Source organism: Salmo salar, chromosome ssa19, assembly GCF_905237065.1.
Source record: "Salmo salar chromosome ssa19, Ssal_v3.1, whole genome shotgun sequence".
NCBI classification, from domain to species: Eukaryota; Metazoa; Chordata; class Actinopteri; order Salmoniformes; family Salmonidae; genus Salmo; species Salmo salar.
In genome coordinates, this window is record NC_059460.1 from 553,727 (window position 1) to 570,484 (window position 16,758).

At 40.8% G+C, this 16,758-nt stretch overlaps 1 protein-coding gene across 3 annotated transcripts in view; it reads right to left on the reverse strand.

Annotated features, from left to right (window-relative positions):
* LOC106578252 (rab11 family-interacting protein 3) overlaps nucleotides 1-16,758 on the reverse strand; it is a 140,126-nt gene that overhangs the window by 91,100 nt on the left and 32,268 nt on the right. For all 3 annotated transcript variants that reach the window (XM_014156908.2, XM_014156909.2, XM_014156910.2), the window contains one exon: nucleotides 5,141-5,217. In XM_014156908.2, the coding sequence (XP_014012383.1) occupies nucleotides 5,141-5,217 (77 nt within the window). The remainder of the gene's footprint in view (nucleotides 1-5,140; nucleotides 5,218-16,758) is intronic.

A 16,758-nucleotide genomic window follows, 5' to 3' on the forward strand; every position in this document is an offset into this window, starting at 1 on the left:
AAAAATAAAGAATCTGTTTTCGCTATGTCATTATGGGGTATTGTGTGTCAATTGATGAGGGAAACAATTATTTTATCAATTTTAGAATAAAGCTATAACGTAACAACACGTGAAAAAAGTCAAGGGGTCTGAATAGTTCCTATATGCACTGTGTGTGTGTGTGTGTGTGTGTGTATGTATATGTATACACATATATACACATACATACACATATATACGTATATATACATACATACATACCACACACACATACATACATACACACACATACATACATACATACATACATACATACAGTTGTGGCCAAAAGTTTTGAGAATGACGCAAATATTAATTTCCACAAAGTTTGCTGCTTCAGTGTCTAGATATTTTTGTCAGATGTTACTATGGAATACTGAAGTATAATTACAAGCATTTCATAAGTGTCAAAGGCTTTTATTGACAATTACATGAAGTTGATGCAAAGAGTCAATATTTGCAGTGTTGACACTTCTTTTTCAAGACCTCTGCAATCCGCCCTGGGATGCTGTCAATGAACTTCTGGGCCACATCCTGACTTATGGCAGCCCAGTCTTGCATAATCGATGCTTGGAGTTTGTCAGAATTTGTGGGTTTTGTTTGCCCACCCGCCTCTTGAGGATTGACCACAAGTTCTCAATGGGATTTAGGTCTGAGGAGTTTCCATGGCCATGGACGCAAAATATCAATGTTTTGTTCCCCGAGCAACTTAGTTATCACTTTTGCCTTATGGCAAGGTGCTCCATCATGCTGGAAAAGGCATTGTTCGTCACCAAACTGTTCCTGGATGGTTGGGAGAAGTTGCTCTCGGAGGATGTGTTGGTACCATTCTTTATTCATGGCTGTGTTCTTAGGCAAAACTGTGAGTGAGCCCACTCCCTTGGCTAAGAAGCAACCCCACACATGAATGGTCTCTGGATGCTTTACTGTTGGCATGACACAGGACTGATGGTAGCACTCACCTTGTCTTCTCCGGACAAGCTTTTTCCGGATGCCCCAAACAATTGGAAAGGGGATTCATCAGAGAAAATGACTTTACCCCAGTCCTCAGCAGTCCAATCCCTGTACCTTTTGCAGAATATCAGTCTGTCCCTGATGTTTTTCCTGGAGAGAAGTGGCTTCTTTGCTGCCCTTCTTGACACCAGGCCATCCTCCAAAAGTCTTTGCCTCACTGTGTGTGCAGATGCACTCACACCTGCCTGCTGCCATTCCTGAGCAAGCTATGTACTGGTGGTGCCCCGATCTCGCAGCTGAATCAACTTTAGGAGACGGTCCTGGCGCTTGCTGGACTTTCTTGGGCGCCCTGAAGCCTTCTTTACGATCCAATAAATGGTTGATTTAGGTGCAATCGTACTGCCAGCAATATCCTTGCCTGTGAAGCCCTTTTTGTGCAAAGCAATGATGATGGCACGTGTTTCCTTGCAGGTAACCATGGTTGACAGAGGATGAACAATGATTTCAAGCACCGCCCTCGTTTTGAAGCTTCCAGTCTGTTATTCAAACTCAACCAGCATGACAGAGTGATCTCCAGCCTTGTGCTCGTCAACACTCACGTGTTAACCTGTTAGGGCTAGGGGGCAGCATTTGCACGTCTGGATAAAAAAAATGTACCCGATTTAATCTGGTTACTAATCCTACCCAGTAACTAGAATATGCATATACTTATTATATATGGATAGAAAACACTCTAAAGTTTCTAAAACTGTTTGAATGGTGTCTGTGAGTATAACAAAACTCATTTGGCAGGCAAAACCCTGAGACATTTTCTGACAGGAAGTGGATACCTGATGTGTTGTATTGACTTTAAACCTATCCCATTGAAAAACACAGGGGTTTAGGAATATTTTGGCACTTCCTATTGCTTCCACTAGATGTCACCAGCCTTTACAAAGTGTTTTGAGTCTTCTGGAGGGAGATCTGACCGAACAAGAGCCATGGAACGATGATGTCCCATTAGACACCTGGCGCGCGAGTTCATGTTGGGTACCCTCGTTCCAATACGTTATAAAAGAGTATGCATTCGTCCACCTTGAATATTATTCATGTTCTGGTTAAAAAAGGCCCTAATGATTTATGCTATACAACGTTTGACATGTTTGAACAAATGGAAATATATTTTTTCCCCTCGTTCATGACGAGAAGTCCGGCTGGCTTAGATCATGTGCGAACAAGACGGAGATTTTTGGACATAAATGATGAGCTTTTTTGAACAAAACTACATTCGTTATGGACCTGTGATACCTGGAAGTGACATCTGATGAAGAGAATCAAAGGTAATGGATTATTTACATAGTATTTTCGATTTTAGATCTCCCCAACATGACGTCTAGTCTGTATCGCAACGCGTATTTTTCTGGGCGCAGTGCTCAGATTATTGCAAAGTGTGATTTCCCAGTAAGGTTATTTTTAAATCTGGCAAGTTGATTGCGTTCAAGAGATGTAAATCTATAATTCTTTAAATGACAATATAATATTTTACCAATGTTTTCTAATTTTAATTATTTAATTTGTGACGCTGACTTGACTGCCGGTTATTGGAGGGAAACGATTTCCTCAACATCAATGCCATAGTAAAACGCTGTTTTTGGATATAAATATGAACTTGATAGAACTAAAAATGCATGCATTGTCTAACATAATGTCCTAGGAGTGTCATCTGATGGAGATTGTAAAAGGTTAGTGCATCATTTTAGCTGGTTTTATGGTTTTGGTGACCCTGTCTTTGACTTGACAAAACAACTCTTGTAAATGTACTGTCCTAACATACTCAATTTATGCTTTCGCCGTAAAACCTTTTTGAAATCGTGAAACGTGGTTAGATTAAGGAGATGTTTATCTTTCAAATGGTGTAAAATAGTTGTATTTTTGAAAAATTTGAATTTTGACATTTATTTGGATTCAAATTTGCCGCTCTTGAAATGCACCTGCTGTTGATGGAGTGCACCACGGGTGGCACGCTAGCGTCCCACCTAGCCCATAGAGGTTAACGAGAGAATCACTGACATGATGTCAGCTGGTCCTTTTGTGGCAGGGCTGAAATGCAGTGGAAATTATTTTTGGGGATTCAGTTCATTTGAATGGCTAAGAGAGACTTTGAAATTAATTGTAATTCATCTGATCACTCTTCCTAACATTCTGGAGTATATGCAAATTGCCATCATACAAACAGAGGCATCAGACTTTGTGAAAATTTATATTTGTGTCATTCTCAAAACTTTTGGCCACGACTGTATATACAGTACCAGTCAAAAGTTTGGACACACCTACTCATTCAAGGGTTTTTCTTTATTTTTACTATTTTCTACAATGTAGAATAATAGTGAAGACATCAAAACTATGAAATAACACATATGAAATCATGTAGTAATCAAAAGTGTGAAACAAATCAAAATATATTTTATATTTGAGATTCTTTAAAGTAGCTCTCTTTGCCTTGATGACAGCTTTGCACATTTTAAATACACCTGGAATGAGTAGACGTCCAAACTTTTGACTGGTACTGTATGTATGTATGTATATATTTAAATATGCATATACTAAAGTTCAAAAGCTTGGGGTCACTTAGAAATGTCCTTGTTTTTGAAAGAAAAGCACATTTTTTGTCCATTAAAATAACATCAAATAGATCAGAAATACAGTGTAGACATTGTTAATGTTGTAAAGGACTATTGTAGCTGGAAACAGCAGATTTTTAATGGAATATCTACAAAGGTGTACAGAGGCCTATTATCAGCAACCATCACACCTGTGTTCCAATGGCACGTTGTGTTAGCTAATCCAAGTTTATCATTTTAAAAGGCTAACTGATCATTAGAAAACCCTTTTGCAATTATGTTAGCACAGCTGAAAACTGTTGTGCTAATTAAAGAAGCAATAAAACTGGCCTTCTTTAGACTAGTTGAGTATCTGTAGCATCAGCATTTGTGGGTTCACTTACAGACTCAATATGGCCAGAAACAAATAACTTTCTTCTGAAACTCATCAGTCTATTCTTGTTCTGAGAAATGAAGGCTATTCCATGCGAGAAATTGCCAAGAAACTGAAGATCTCGTACAACGCTGTGTACTACTCCCTTCACAGAACAGCGCAAACTGGCTCTAACCAGAATAGAAAGAGGAGTGGGAGGCCCCGATGCACATCTGAGCAAGAGGACAAGTACATTAGTGTCTAGTTTGAGGAACAGACGCCTCATAAGTCCTCAACTGGCAGCCTCAGTAAATAGTACCCGCAAAACACCAGTCTCAACGTCAACAGTGAAGAGATGACTCCGGGATGCTGACCTTCTAGGCAGAGTTCCTCTGTCCAGTGTCTGTGTTCTTTTGCCCATCTTAATATTTAATTTTTATTGGCCAGTCTGAGATATGGCTTTTTCTTTGCAACTCTGCCTAGAAGGCCAGCATCCCGGAGTCACCTCTTTACTGTTGACGTTGAGACGGGTGTTTTGCGTGTACTATTAGGCAGCATGCAGTGCACTCAGTGCTCGAAGCAAACTGATGGAATAACAGTCGAAAGAAAAGGTTTAATCTTGTGGAGGCAGCAGAAAGGATTAATAAATAGTCAAAGTCCACGCACGAGATGAGCCAAGAATTTCAGATATGCTCACCGCAGCTGAAAAAACATAATAGAATACATGTGTATATACGACCAGAGACTCTAACCATTCAATATTTGGTCGAAAAAAAAACAATGTGAAAATTCTGCAGGATGTCATTGGACTCTGTGCCAAACCGTAGTGTTCAGCATGTGGAATATTCACGGAGTGGTAATGATAGCTTTGCTGGCCACTCGCTGAATTACTGTGGAATGAGTGAGGGCGCAGAGAGTTCAGCCAAGGAACTCTGTACGCAAAGGGACAATGGTAACAGCACAACTGGACCACACAAGTTGATAATATATTACAAATGGGCAGTCACATTGGTATACCATGCTATACCACTATATAGGACTGCTCATTCACATTAGACCACCCTGGCCCATATCATGCTGCTTTATGTCAGGGGGTTCATTGATATTCTGTGCAGTCACACTGCTATTATAATGTATGTGTTGAGTGGTCATACTGCCAGCAGTAACTGTAATGTAACCAATAACTGTGATAACTATATCCAATGACATCACCTACCTCATCGTACTCCTCTGGGCAGCCCACTGCTCCGTCCCCTGGGCTGAAGTGCACATCGTAGAGCTGGGGCTCTGTACCTGCAAACACATACAGAACAAAGTCAACACAATGCTATTGTAAAGACAGAGCCAATATGCCACGAAAACAATAGAACACTGCCACTACACATATGTAATTAGGTAAGCAGAGACAATAGGGTCAACTCAAAGTAAACAAAGATTTAAGTTAGAGCAGTGGTATTCAAACTTTTTTGTTTCGCGACAACACTCCAAATCTAATGACACAACCTTATATTTTCAACAAATAACCACAATGAAAAGAATTATAAAAATGAAAAGAAACCAATATATACATTTTCTAGGGTTAAGGAATCTTATTTTTCAAATTATCTTTCTCAAAAACGTTTTTATATTGTCCCATACAATAATCTGGATTCTTAATTTTTGGTAAAAAAAAAAAAAGTATTTGAATTTTAGCAACCTCACTGCAATTCACCCGGGGTTGCAACCCCGACTTTGAATATCACAGAATGAAATAATGAAAAATAGGCTGCATTGTGTTTAAGTCAAGTGAATAAAGAAAGGATTTCAACTTTAAAAGTATACAGAAGTATACGAAACATTAAGAACACCTTCCTAATATTGAGTATCCCACCCTTTTTCCCTCAGAACAGCCTCAATTCCTTAGGGCATGGACAATCGAAAGCATTCCACAGGGATGCTGGCCCATGTTGACTCCAATGCTTCCCACAGTTCTGTCAAGCAGAGTATATGTGAGCAGAGTTGAGCTGTCGGGAATTCTGCACCTCACTCCACATCCTTTCCAACTCGCCGCTAAAAACCCCTCCTCGCTCACAAGAAAAAAACTGACGCTCCAAATTTGCTCAATTCATTAAAACTACCCTTTAATTAACACCCACCTATTTTTGTGACTACCTGGACCAACCATTTGGATTTGAAGTATTGAAAACAAACCATATGATTGGAATACAAAGTATTTGAATAAACATGAAAAGGTGACTGTAAAAAAGCACTCATCATTTCAAATAGGCTACATGTGTTAAACAGCACATGAACACTAAATAGGTCAGGAGCTAGACAGGTAGCCTAAGAAGGAGCCTATTATTTAAATTGTATAGCCTACAACTAAATACACTGCTCAAAAAAATAAAGGGAACACTAAAATAACACATCCTAGATCTGAATGAATGAAATAATCTTATTAAATACTTTTTTCTTTACATAGTTGAATGTGCTGACAACAAAATCACACAAAAATAATCAATGGAAATCCAATTTATCAACCCATGGAGGTCTGGATTTGGAGTCACACAAAATTAAAGTGGAAAACCACACTACAGGCTGATCCAACTTTGATGTAATGTCCTTAAAACAAGTCAAAATTAGGTGGCCTCCACATGTGTGGCCTCCACGTGCCTGTATGACCTCGCTACAACGCCTGGGCATGCTCCTGATGAGGTGGCGGATGGTCTCCTGAGGGATCTCCTCCCAGACCTGGACTAAAGCATCCGCCAACTCCTGGACAGTCTGTGGTGCAACGTGGCGTTGGTGGATGGAGCGAGACATGATGTCCCAGATGTGCTCAATTGGATTCAGGTCTGGGGAACGGGCGGGCCAGTCCATAGCATCAATGCCTTCCTCTTGCAGGAACTGCTGACACACTCCAGCCACATGAGGTCTAGCATTGTCTTGCATTAGGAGGAACCCAGGGCCAACCGCACCAGCATATGGTCTCACAAGGGGTCTGAGGATCTCATCTCGGTACCTAATGGCAGTCAGGCTACCTCTGGCGAGCACATGGAGGGCTGTGCGGCCCCCCAAACAAATGCCACCCCACACCATGACTGACCCACCGCCAAACCGGTCATGCTGGAAGATGTTGACGGCAGCAGAACATTCTCCACGGCGTCTCCAGACTCTGTCACGTCTGTCACATGTGCTCAGTGTGAACCTGCTTTCATCTGTGAAGAGCACAGGGCACCAGTGGCGAATTTGCCAATCTTGGTGTTCTCTGGCAAATGCCAAACGTCCTGCACGGTGTTGGGCTGTAAGCACAACCCCCACCTGTGGACGTCGGGCCCTCATACCACCCTCATGGAGTCTGTTTCTGACCGTTTGCACCGCCAGCATTCAAAAGTGACCAAAACATCAGCCAGGAAGCATAGGAACTGAGAAGTGGTCTGTAGTCACCACCTGCAGAACCACTCCTTTATTGGGGGTGTCTTGCTAATTGCCTATAATTTACACCTGTTGTCTATTCCATTTGCACAACAGCATGTGAAATGTATTGTCAATCAGTGTTGCTTCCTAAGTGGACAGTTTGATTTCACAGAAGTGTGATTGACTTGGAGTTACATTGTGTTGTTTAAGTGTTCCCTTCATTTTTTTGAGCAGTGTATATTGTGAAGCATGGGGCCAGCAGCATACCACCCTGCATCCCACTCCTGGCTTACTTCTGAAGCTAAGCAGGGTTAGTCTGGATGGGAGACCAGATGCTGCTGAAAGTGGTGTTGGGAGGCCAGTAGGAGGCACCCTTTCCTCTGGTCTAAAAAAATATTCCAGTGTTTGGGGACATTGCCCTGTGTAGGGTTCTGTTTTTCAGATGGGATGTTTAAACAGGTGTCCTGACTCTCTGTGGTCACTAAAGCTCCCATGGCACTTGTTGTAGGGGTGTTAACCTCTATGGGCTAGGTGGGACGCAAGCGTCCCACCCGTGGTGCACTCCATCAACAGCAGGTGCATTTCAAGAGCGGCAAATTTGAATCCAAATAAATGTCAAAATTCAAATTTTTCAAACATACAACTATTTTACACCCTTTGAAAGATAAACATCTCCTTAATCTAACCACGTTTTACGATTTCAAAAAGGTTTTACGGCGAAAGCATAAATTTAGAGTATGTTAGGACAGTACATTTACAAGTGTTGTGTGTAATGTACTGTCAATTCAAAGACAGGGTCACCAAAACCATAAAACCAGCTAAAATGATGCACTAACCTTTTACAATCTCCATCAGATGACACTCCTAGGACATTATGTTAGACAATGCATGCATTTTTAGTTCTATCAAGTTCATATTTATATCCAAAAACAGCGTTTTACTATGGCATTGATGTTGAGGAAATCGTTTCCCTCCAATAACCGGCAGTCAAGTCAGCACCACAAATTAAATAATTAAAATTAGAAAACATTGGTAAAATATTATATTGTCATTTAAAGAATTATAGATTTACATCTCTTGAACGCAATCAACTTGCCAGATTTAAAAATAACCTTACTGGGTAATCACACTTTGCAATAATCTGAGCACTGCGCCCAGAAAAATACGCGTTGCGATACAGACTAGCCGTCATGTTGGGGAGATCTAAAATCGAAAATACTATGTAAATAATCCATTACCTTTGATTCTCTTCATCAGATGTCACTTCCAGGTATCACAGGTCCATAACGAATGTAGTTTTGTTCAAAAAAGCTCATCATTTATGTCCAAAAATCTCCGTCTTGTTAGCACATGATCTAAGCCCGCCGGACTTCACTTCATGAACGAGGGGAAAAAAATATATTTACGTTCGTTCAAACATGTCAAACGTTGTATAGCATAAATCATTAGGGCCTTTTTTAACCAGAACATGAATAATATTCAAGGTGGACGAATGCATTCTCTTTTATAACGTATTGGAACGAGGGTACCCAACATGAACTCGCGCGCCAGGTGTCTAATGGGCCATCATCGTTCCATGGCTCTTGTTCGGTCAGATCTCCCTCCAGAAGACTCAAAACACTTTGTAAAGGCTGGTGACATCTAGTGGAAGCAATAGGAAGTGCCAAAATATTCCTCAGCCCCTGTGTTTTTCAATGGCATAGGTTTAAAGGTAATACAACACATCAGGTATCCACTTCCTGTCAGAAAATGTCTCAGGGTTTTGCCTGCCAAATTAGTTCTGTTATACTCACAGACACCATTCAAACAGTTTTAGAAACTTTAGAGTGTTTTCTATCCATATATAATAAGTATATGCATATTCTAGTTACTGGGTAGGATTAGTAACCAGATTAAATCGGGTACATTTTTTTATCCAGCCGTGCAAATACTGCCCCCTAGCCCCAACAGGTTAACCCCGGTGTCCTGGCTAAATTCCCCATCTGGCCTTCACACCATCATGGCCACCTAATCATCCCCAGTTTACAATTTGCTCATTCCTCTCCCCTGTAACTATTCCCTAGGTCGTTGCTGTAAATGATAATGTGTTCTCAGTCAACTTACCTGGCAAAATATGTGAGTGCAACACACTAGGCTGGCAGGAGCATTTAAACATTTTGTTGTATTAAATCATTAGTCTATAAATTGCGCATATATGCTGTGACTTAGAATTAAATACACATTTAAAAAAAAGCCTAATTAGGATCTGTCTACCGTGCCTTTGAATTAACTTTTAGAAACACGAGTTCGGCCAAAGTCTGTGGCTTCTCAACAGCTTTACCCCCAAGGCATAAGACTCCTGAACAGGTAATCAAATGGCTACTTGGACTATTTGCATTGTGTCCCGCCAACCCCCTTTTTTACACTGCTGCTACTCTCTGTTTATCATCTATGCATAGTCACTTTAACTATACCTACATCTACATATTACCTCAATTAGCCCGACTAACCGGTGCCCCTGCACAATGACTCTGTACAGGTACCACCTGTACATAGCCTCGCTACTGTTATTTTCACTGTAATTTTTTTTCTTTACTTATCTATTGTTTACCTAATACCTATTTTTTCCTGTTGGGGCTAGGGGGCAGTATTGAGAACTTTGAAAAAAATATGTGCCCATTTTTAACTGCCTCCTACACCAACTCAGAAGCTAGGATATGCATATTATTAACAGATTTGGATAGAAAACACTCTGAATTTTCTAAAACTGTTTGAATGGTGTCTGTAAGTATAACAAAACTCATATGGCAGGCAAAAACCTGAGAAAAATACAACCAGGAAATGAGAATTTTGTGGCTGTACTATTTTCGAGTCATTGCTAATAGATCACACAGTGACAAAGGATTCATTTCGCACTTCCTACGGCTTCCACTAGATGTCAACGATCTTTATAAAGTTGTTTGAAGCGTCTATGATGAACAGAGACCGGATGACAATGAAGAGAAGTTGACGTCCCTGGGATGTCGTCACTTCATTATTGTGCGCACCTGCGCGTGCATGTGAGGCGAGACATTTTTCAAAAACGGTTTTCAAGACACAGGAGAGGTCGGGTTGAAATATTACTGATGTTTCACGTTAAAAATGGCCCTAAAGATTGATGCTAAACAACGTTTGACATGTTTGAACGAACGTAAATAGATTTTTTTTTTAACTTTTCGTCGTGACTTCCCCCCCCGCCCTACTTTTGAGGAGCCTACTGAACGCCTAACAACATGGAACAAATTTGGAGTTATTTGGACATAAATTATTAACTTTGTCAAAAGAAACCACATTTGTTGTGGACCTGGGATACCTGGAAGTGCCTTCTGATGGAGATAATCAAAGGTAAGGGGATATTTACAATAGTATTATTGATATTAGATGGTGCTAACCTGTATATCCTAGCCTATTGTTCTTAGCATGTTCTTAGCATAGGACCCCGTTTATTGCAAAGTGTGATTTCCCAGTAAAGTTATTTTGAAATCTGGCAATGTGGTAGCATTTACGAGATGTTAATCTATAATTCTTTGAATGACAATATTATAATTTACCAATGTTTTCAAATAGTAATTTTGTAAATTGTAACGCTAATTCACCGGAAGCATTTGAGGGAGAAAAATATTCTGCCACTGTAAAATGCTGTTTTTGGATATAAATATGAACTTGATGGAACAAAAATGCATGTATTGTATAACATAATGTCCTAGGAGTGTCATCTGATGAAGATTGTCAAAGGTTAGTGCATAATTTTAGCTGGTTTTCTGCTTTTGGTGACGCCTGTCCTTGAATTGAAAATGGATGTTTGTACTTTTTTGGCTATGTACTGTCCTAACATAATCTAACTTTATGCTTTCGCCGTAAAGCCTCTTTGAAAATCGAACAATGTGGTTAGATTAACCTGTTGGGTCTAGGGGGCAGCATTTGCACGTCTGGATAAAAAAAATGTACCCGATTTAATCTGGTTACTAATCCTACCCAGTAACTACAATATGCATATACTTATTATATATGGATAGAAAACACTCTAAAGTTTCCAAAACTGTTTGAATGGTGTCTGTGAGTATAACAGAACTCATTTGGCAGGCAAAACCCTGAGACATTTTCTGACAGGAAGTGGATACCTGATGTGTTGTATTGACTTTAAACCTATCCCATTGAAAAACACAGGGGTTTAGGAATATTTTGGCACTTCCTATTGCTTCCACTAGATGTCACCAGCCTTTACAAAGTGTTTTGAGTCTTCTGGAGGGAGATCTGACCGAACAAGAGCCATGGAACGATGATGTCCCATTAGACACCTTGCGCGCGAGTTGATGTTGGGTACCCTCGTTCCAATACGTTATAAAAGAGTATGCATTCGTCCACCTTGAATATTATTCATGTTCTGGTTAAAAAGGCCCTAATGATTTATGCTATACAACGTTTGACATGTTTGAACGAACGGAAATATATTTTTTCCCCTCGTTCATGACGAGAAGTCCGGCTGGCTTACATCATGTGCTAACGAGACGGAGATTTTTGGACATAAATGATGAGCTTTTTTGAACAAAACTACATTCGTTATGGACCTGTGATACCTGGAAGTGACATCTGATGAAGAGAATCAAAGGTAATGGATTATTTACATAGTATTTTCGATTTTAGATCTCCCCAACATGACGTCTAGTCTGTATCGCAACGCGTATTTTTCTGGGCGCAGTGCTCAGATTATTGCAAAGTGTGATTTCCCAGTAAGGTTATTTTTAAATCTGGCAAGTTGATTGCGTTCAAAAGATGTAAATCTATAATTCTTTAAATGACAATATAATATTTTACCAATGTTTTCTAATTTTAATTATTTAATTTGTGACGCTGACTTGACTGCCGGTTATTGGAGGGAAACGATTTCCTCAACATCAATGCCATAGTAAAACGCTGTTTTTGGATATAAATATCAACTTGATAGAACTAAAAATGCATGCATTGTCTAACATAATGTCCTAGGAGTGTCATCTGATGGAGATTGTAAAAGGTTAGTGTATCATTTTAGCTGGTTTTATGGTTTTGGTGACCCTGTCTTTGACTTGACAAAACATTACACACAACTCTTGTAAATGTACTGTCCTAACATACTCTAAATTTATGCTTTCGCCGTAAAACCTTTTTGAAATCGTAAAACGTGGTTAGATTAAGGAGATGTTTATCTTTCAAATGGTGTAACATAGTTGTATTTTTGAAAAATTTGAATTTTGACATTTATTTGGATTCTAATTTGCCGCTCTTGAAATGCACCTGCTGTTGATGGAGTGCACCACGGGTGGCACGCTAGCGTCCCACCTAGCCCCAAGAGGTTAAGGAGATGTTTATCTTTTAAATGGTGTAAAATAGTTGATTGTTTGAGAAATTGAAATTATTAGATTTTTGAGGTTTTGAATTTCCCGCCTTGCTAGCAATCCCAACTGGGGGATTAAGGCTAGCCCTAGCCCCAACAGGTTAAAAATTGCACTGTTGGTTAGGACTTGTAAGTAAGCATTTCACTGTAAGGTCTACACCTGTTGTTTTCAGAGCAGGTGACAAATACATTTTGATTTCATTTAATTTGATTCGGGCTCATGCGATGGTGCCTGGAGAGCAGTCCAGCAGTGGAGAATACCCTCTCCGTGCTTGCAGAGCCACTGGGGAAGCTAAACACCCGTAGACCCACTCTTGCAAGGTTGGGCAGGGATATGGAGTTTTTTTTCTTTTTCTTTAGGTAGGCCTAAAGGTTTTTATACAAAATAATCCTATCAAAACAGAATGTTCCTTGAGAGGTAATATATCAGGCATATTGGGCCAGAATCAATGCTAGTTAGCCTATTGTATAGATAATAGAACGAAAATGAACAAAACTTTAAGAGATCGGATTTTTAGTTTAGAAATACTTTGTTACAATGACACACTTAGCTAGCTACCCACCTGATTCCTTTCTGTTAGCATGTGCACGTAGTACACCATCATCCTTTTGGGATACGTGTCTTTAGTTTTCAGATTCCACAATGATTCTTTAGTTGTGGATTTTAAATCACCACACTCCCTCTCTTTGTCCTCATCTCTGTAAGTCACCTTGATTTTGCGCCTATGTTTTTTTATCAGTTTTTTATGAAAATATTTAGAGACCTCCATGACAATAGCTAAAGCAAGGGGCTATAGCAGCACACAAGTAGCCTACAAATGCATGCTGGGCCAGTCATGCCCTGAGCTTGTGGAATGAGCACTACTGGAGTAAAATTGGAACAGGAGAGAAGGCTGACGCGTTTGGAAACTTGCTCCGCGCTCCAGTCAAATTAGGCACGCTCTGCTACGCGCCTACTACGCTCCACTCACATACTCTGGTGTCAAGTTGGATGGATGTCCTTTGGAGGCTGAAGAAATTTGGCTTGTCACCTAAAACTCTCACAAACTTTTACAGATGCACAATCGAGAGCATCCTGTCGGGCTGTATCGCTGCCTGGTATGGCAACTGCACCGCCCACAACCACAGGGCTCTCCAGAGGGTGGTGCGGTTGACACAACACATCCCCGGGGGCAAACTACCTGCCCTCCAGGACACCTACAGCACCTGATGTCACAGGAAGGCCAAAAAGATCATCAAGGACAACAACCCCCCATGTCACTGCCTGTTCACCCCGCTATCATCCAGAAGACGAGGTCAGTACAGGTGCATCAAAGCTGGGACCGAGAGACTGAAAAACAGCTTCTATCTCAAAGCCATCAGACTGTTAAACAGCCATCACTAACATTGAGTGGCTGCTGCCAACATACTGACTCAACTCTAGCCACTTTAATAATGGAAATTGATGTAATAAATGTATCACTAGCCACTTTAAACAATGCCACTTTATATAATGTTTACATACCCTATATTACTCATCTCATATGTATATACTGTACGCTATACCATCTACTGCATCAATCATTCACCGGTTGGCGGTCATCAGCTATCCCTAAGCTCGAATAGCTATCGGCAGTTTTGCACAACGCGACTCAGACCAGAGCATAACGAACCTATTTTTCTCTCCATATCCCCGGATTTCTATCGCAAGCTCTGGACATTTACACCTGGATCTTGCAGCTAGCTAGCTGCTATCCGAGTGACTATTGGCTAACGTCGGTCCCAGAGCAAACATCAATTATTCCAGAGCTAGCCAGCTGAAGAGTTCCATCAGTCACTCCTGGGCAACAATCACCTATCCGGACCCATTTTACTGCCGATGCGGAGCCCCACAGGGCCTTCACGACTGGACTACCGACGTTATCTGCCTGAGGGAGTTATCCAACTGGCCCCTCCGTCGCGATGTAACCTGAACGCCCATCTGCGGCCCGCTAATCGTTAGCTGTCTTATCAGCTGCTATCTGAATAGGTCTGTCGGACAATTTTCTTGGGCCACTATAACTATAACTATTTTGCCAATTGGATTGGTCCCCTCTACCACACGGAACCCCACTAATCTACAGACGGAAACGCACGAGGTGGTTAATCTCTTACATCTAGACGTTCCGCTAGCGGAACACCGCTCCAATATCCAATGATTGGGCGTGGCGCGAAATACAAACTCCTCGAAAATCCGAAAACTTCAATTTTTCAAACATATGACTATTTTACAGCATTTTAAAAACAAGACTCTCCTTTATCTAACCACACTGTCCGATTTCAAAAAGGCTTTACAACGAAAGAAAAACATTAGATTATGTCAGCAGAGTACCAAGCCAGAAATAATCAGACACCCATTTTTCAAGCTAGCATATAATGTCACAAAAACCCAGAAGACAGCTAAATGCAGCACTAACCTTTGATGATCTTCATCAGATGACACACCTAGGACATTATGTTATACAATACATGCATGTTTTGTTCAATCAAGTTCATATTTATATCAAAAAACAGCTTTTTACATTAGCATGTGACGTTCAGAACTAGCATACTTCCGGAGGAATTTGCAAATAATTTACTAAATTACTCACGATAAACGTTCACAAAAAGCATAACAATTATTTTAAGAATTATAGATACAGAACTCCTCTATGCACTCGATATGTCCGATTTTAAAATAGCTTTTGGTGAAAGCACATTTTGCAATATTCTAAGTACATAGCCCAGCCATCACGGGCTAGCTATTTAGACACCCGGCAAGTTTAGCACTCACCAATATCAGATTTACTATTATAAAAGTTTGATTACCTTTTGTTGTCTTCAACAGAATGCACTCCCAGGACTGCCACTTCAATAACAAATGTTGGTTTGGTCCAAAATAATCCATCGTTATATCCGAATAGCGGCGTTTTGTTCGTGCGTCCAAGACACTATCCGAATGGTAGAGAAGGGTGACGCGCCCGATGCGTTTCGTGACAAAACGTTTCTAAATATTCCATTACCGTACTTCGAAGCATGTCAACCGCTGTTTAAAATCAATTTTTATGCCATTTTTCTCGTAAAAAAGCGATAATATTCCGACCGGGAATCTGTGTTTTAGTACAAAGAGAGAGAAAATAAAAACATGGGGTCGCCTCGTGCACGCGCCTCAGTCTCATTGTCCTCTGATAGACCACTTACCAAAGGCGCTAATGTTTTTCAGCCAGGGGCTGCCTCGACATCATTCAGCTTTTTCCCGGGTTCTGAGAGCCGTAGGAAGTGTCACGTTACAGCAAAGATCCTAAGTTTTCAATAAAAATTGTCAAGAAGCCCAAGGAATGGTCAGAGAGGGCACTTCCTTTACAGAATCTTCTCAGGTTTTTGCCTGCCATATGAGTTCTGTTATACTCAGACACCATTCAAACGTTAGGTTGTTTTCTATCCAAAGCCAATAATTATATGCATATTCTAGTTTCTGGGCAGTAGTAATAACCAGATTAAATCGGGTACGTTTTTTATCCGGCCGTGTAAATACTGCCCCCTAGCCCTAACAGGTTAATGAACTCGCACACTGAGTCAGCGTATTCGTCAATGTTGTTGTTCGCAGCAATGCGGAACATATCCCAGTCCACGTGATCGAAGCAATCTTGAAGCGCGGAATCCGATTGGTCGGACCAGCGTTGAACAGACCTGAGGGCGGGAGCTTCCTGTTTTAGTTTCCGTCTATTGGCTGGCAGCAACAAAATGGAGTCGTGGTCAGCTTTTCCAAAGGGAGGGCGGGGGAGGGCCTTATATGCGTCGCGGAAGTTAGAATAACAATGATCCAGGGTTTTACCAGCCCTGGTAGCACAACCGTTATGCTGATAGAATTTGGGGAGCCTTGTTTTCAGATTAGCCTTGTTAAAATCCCTGGCTACAATAAATGCAGCCTCAGGATATGTGGTTTCCAGTTCACATAGAGTCCAATGAAGTTCTTTCAGGGCCGTCGATGTGTCTGCTTGGGGGGGGATATACACGGCTGTGATTATAATCAAAGAGAATTCTCTTTGGAG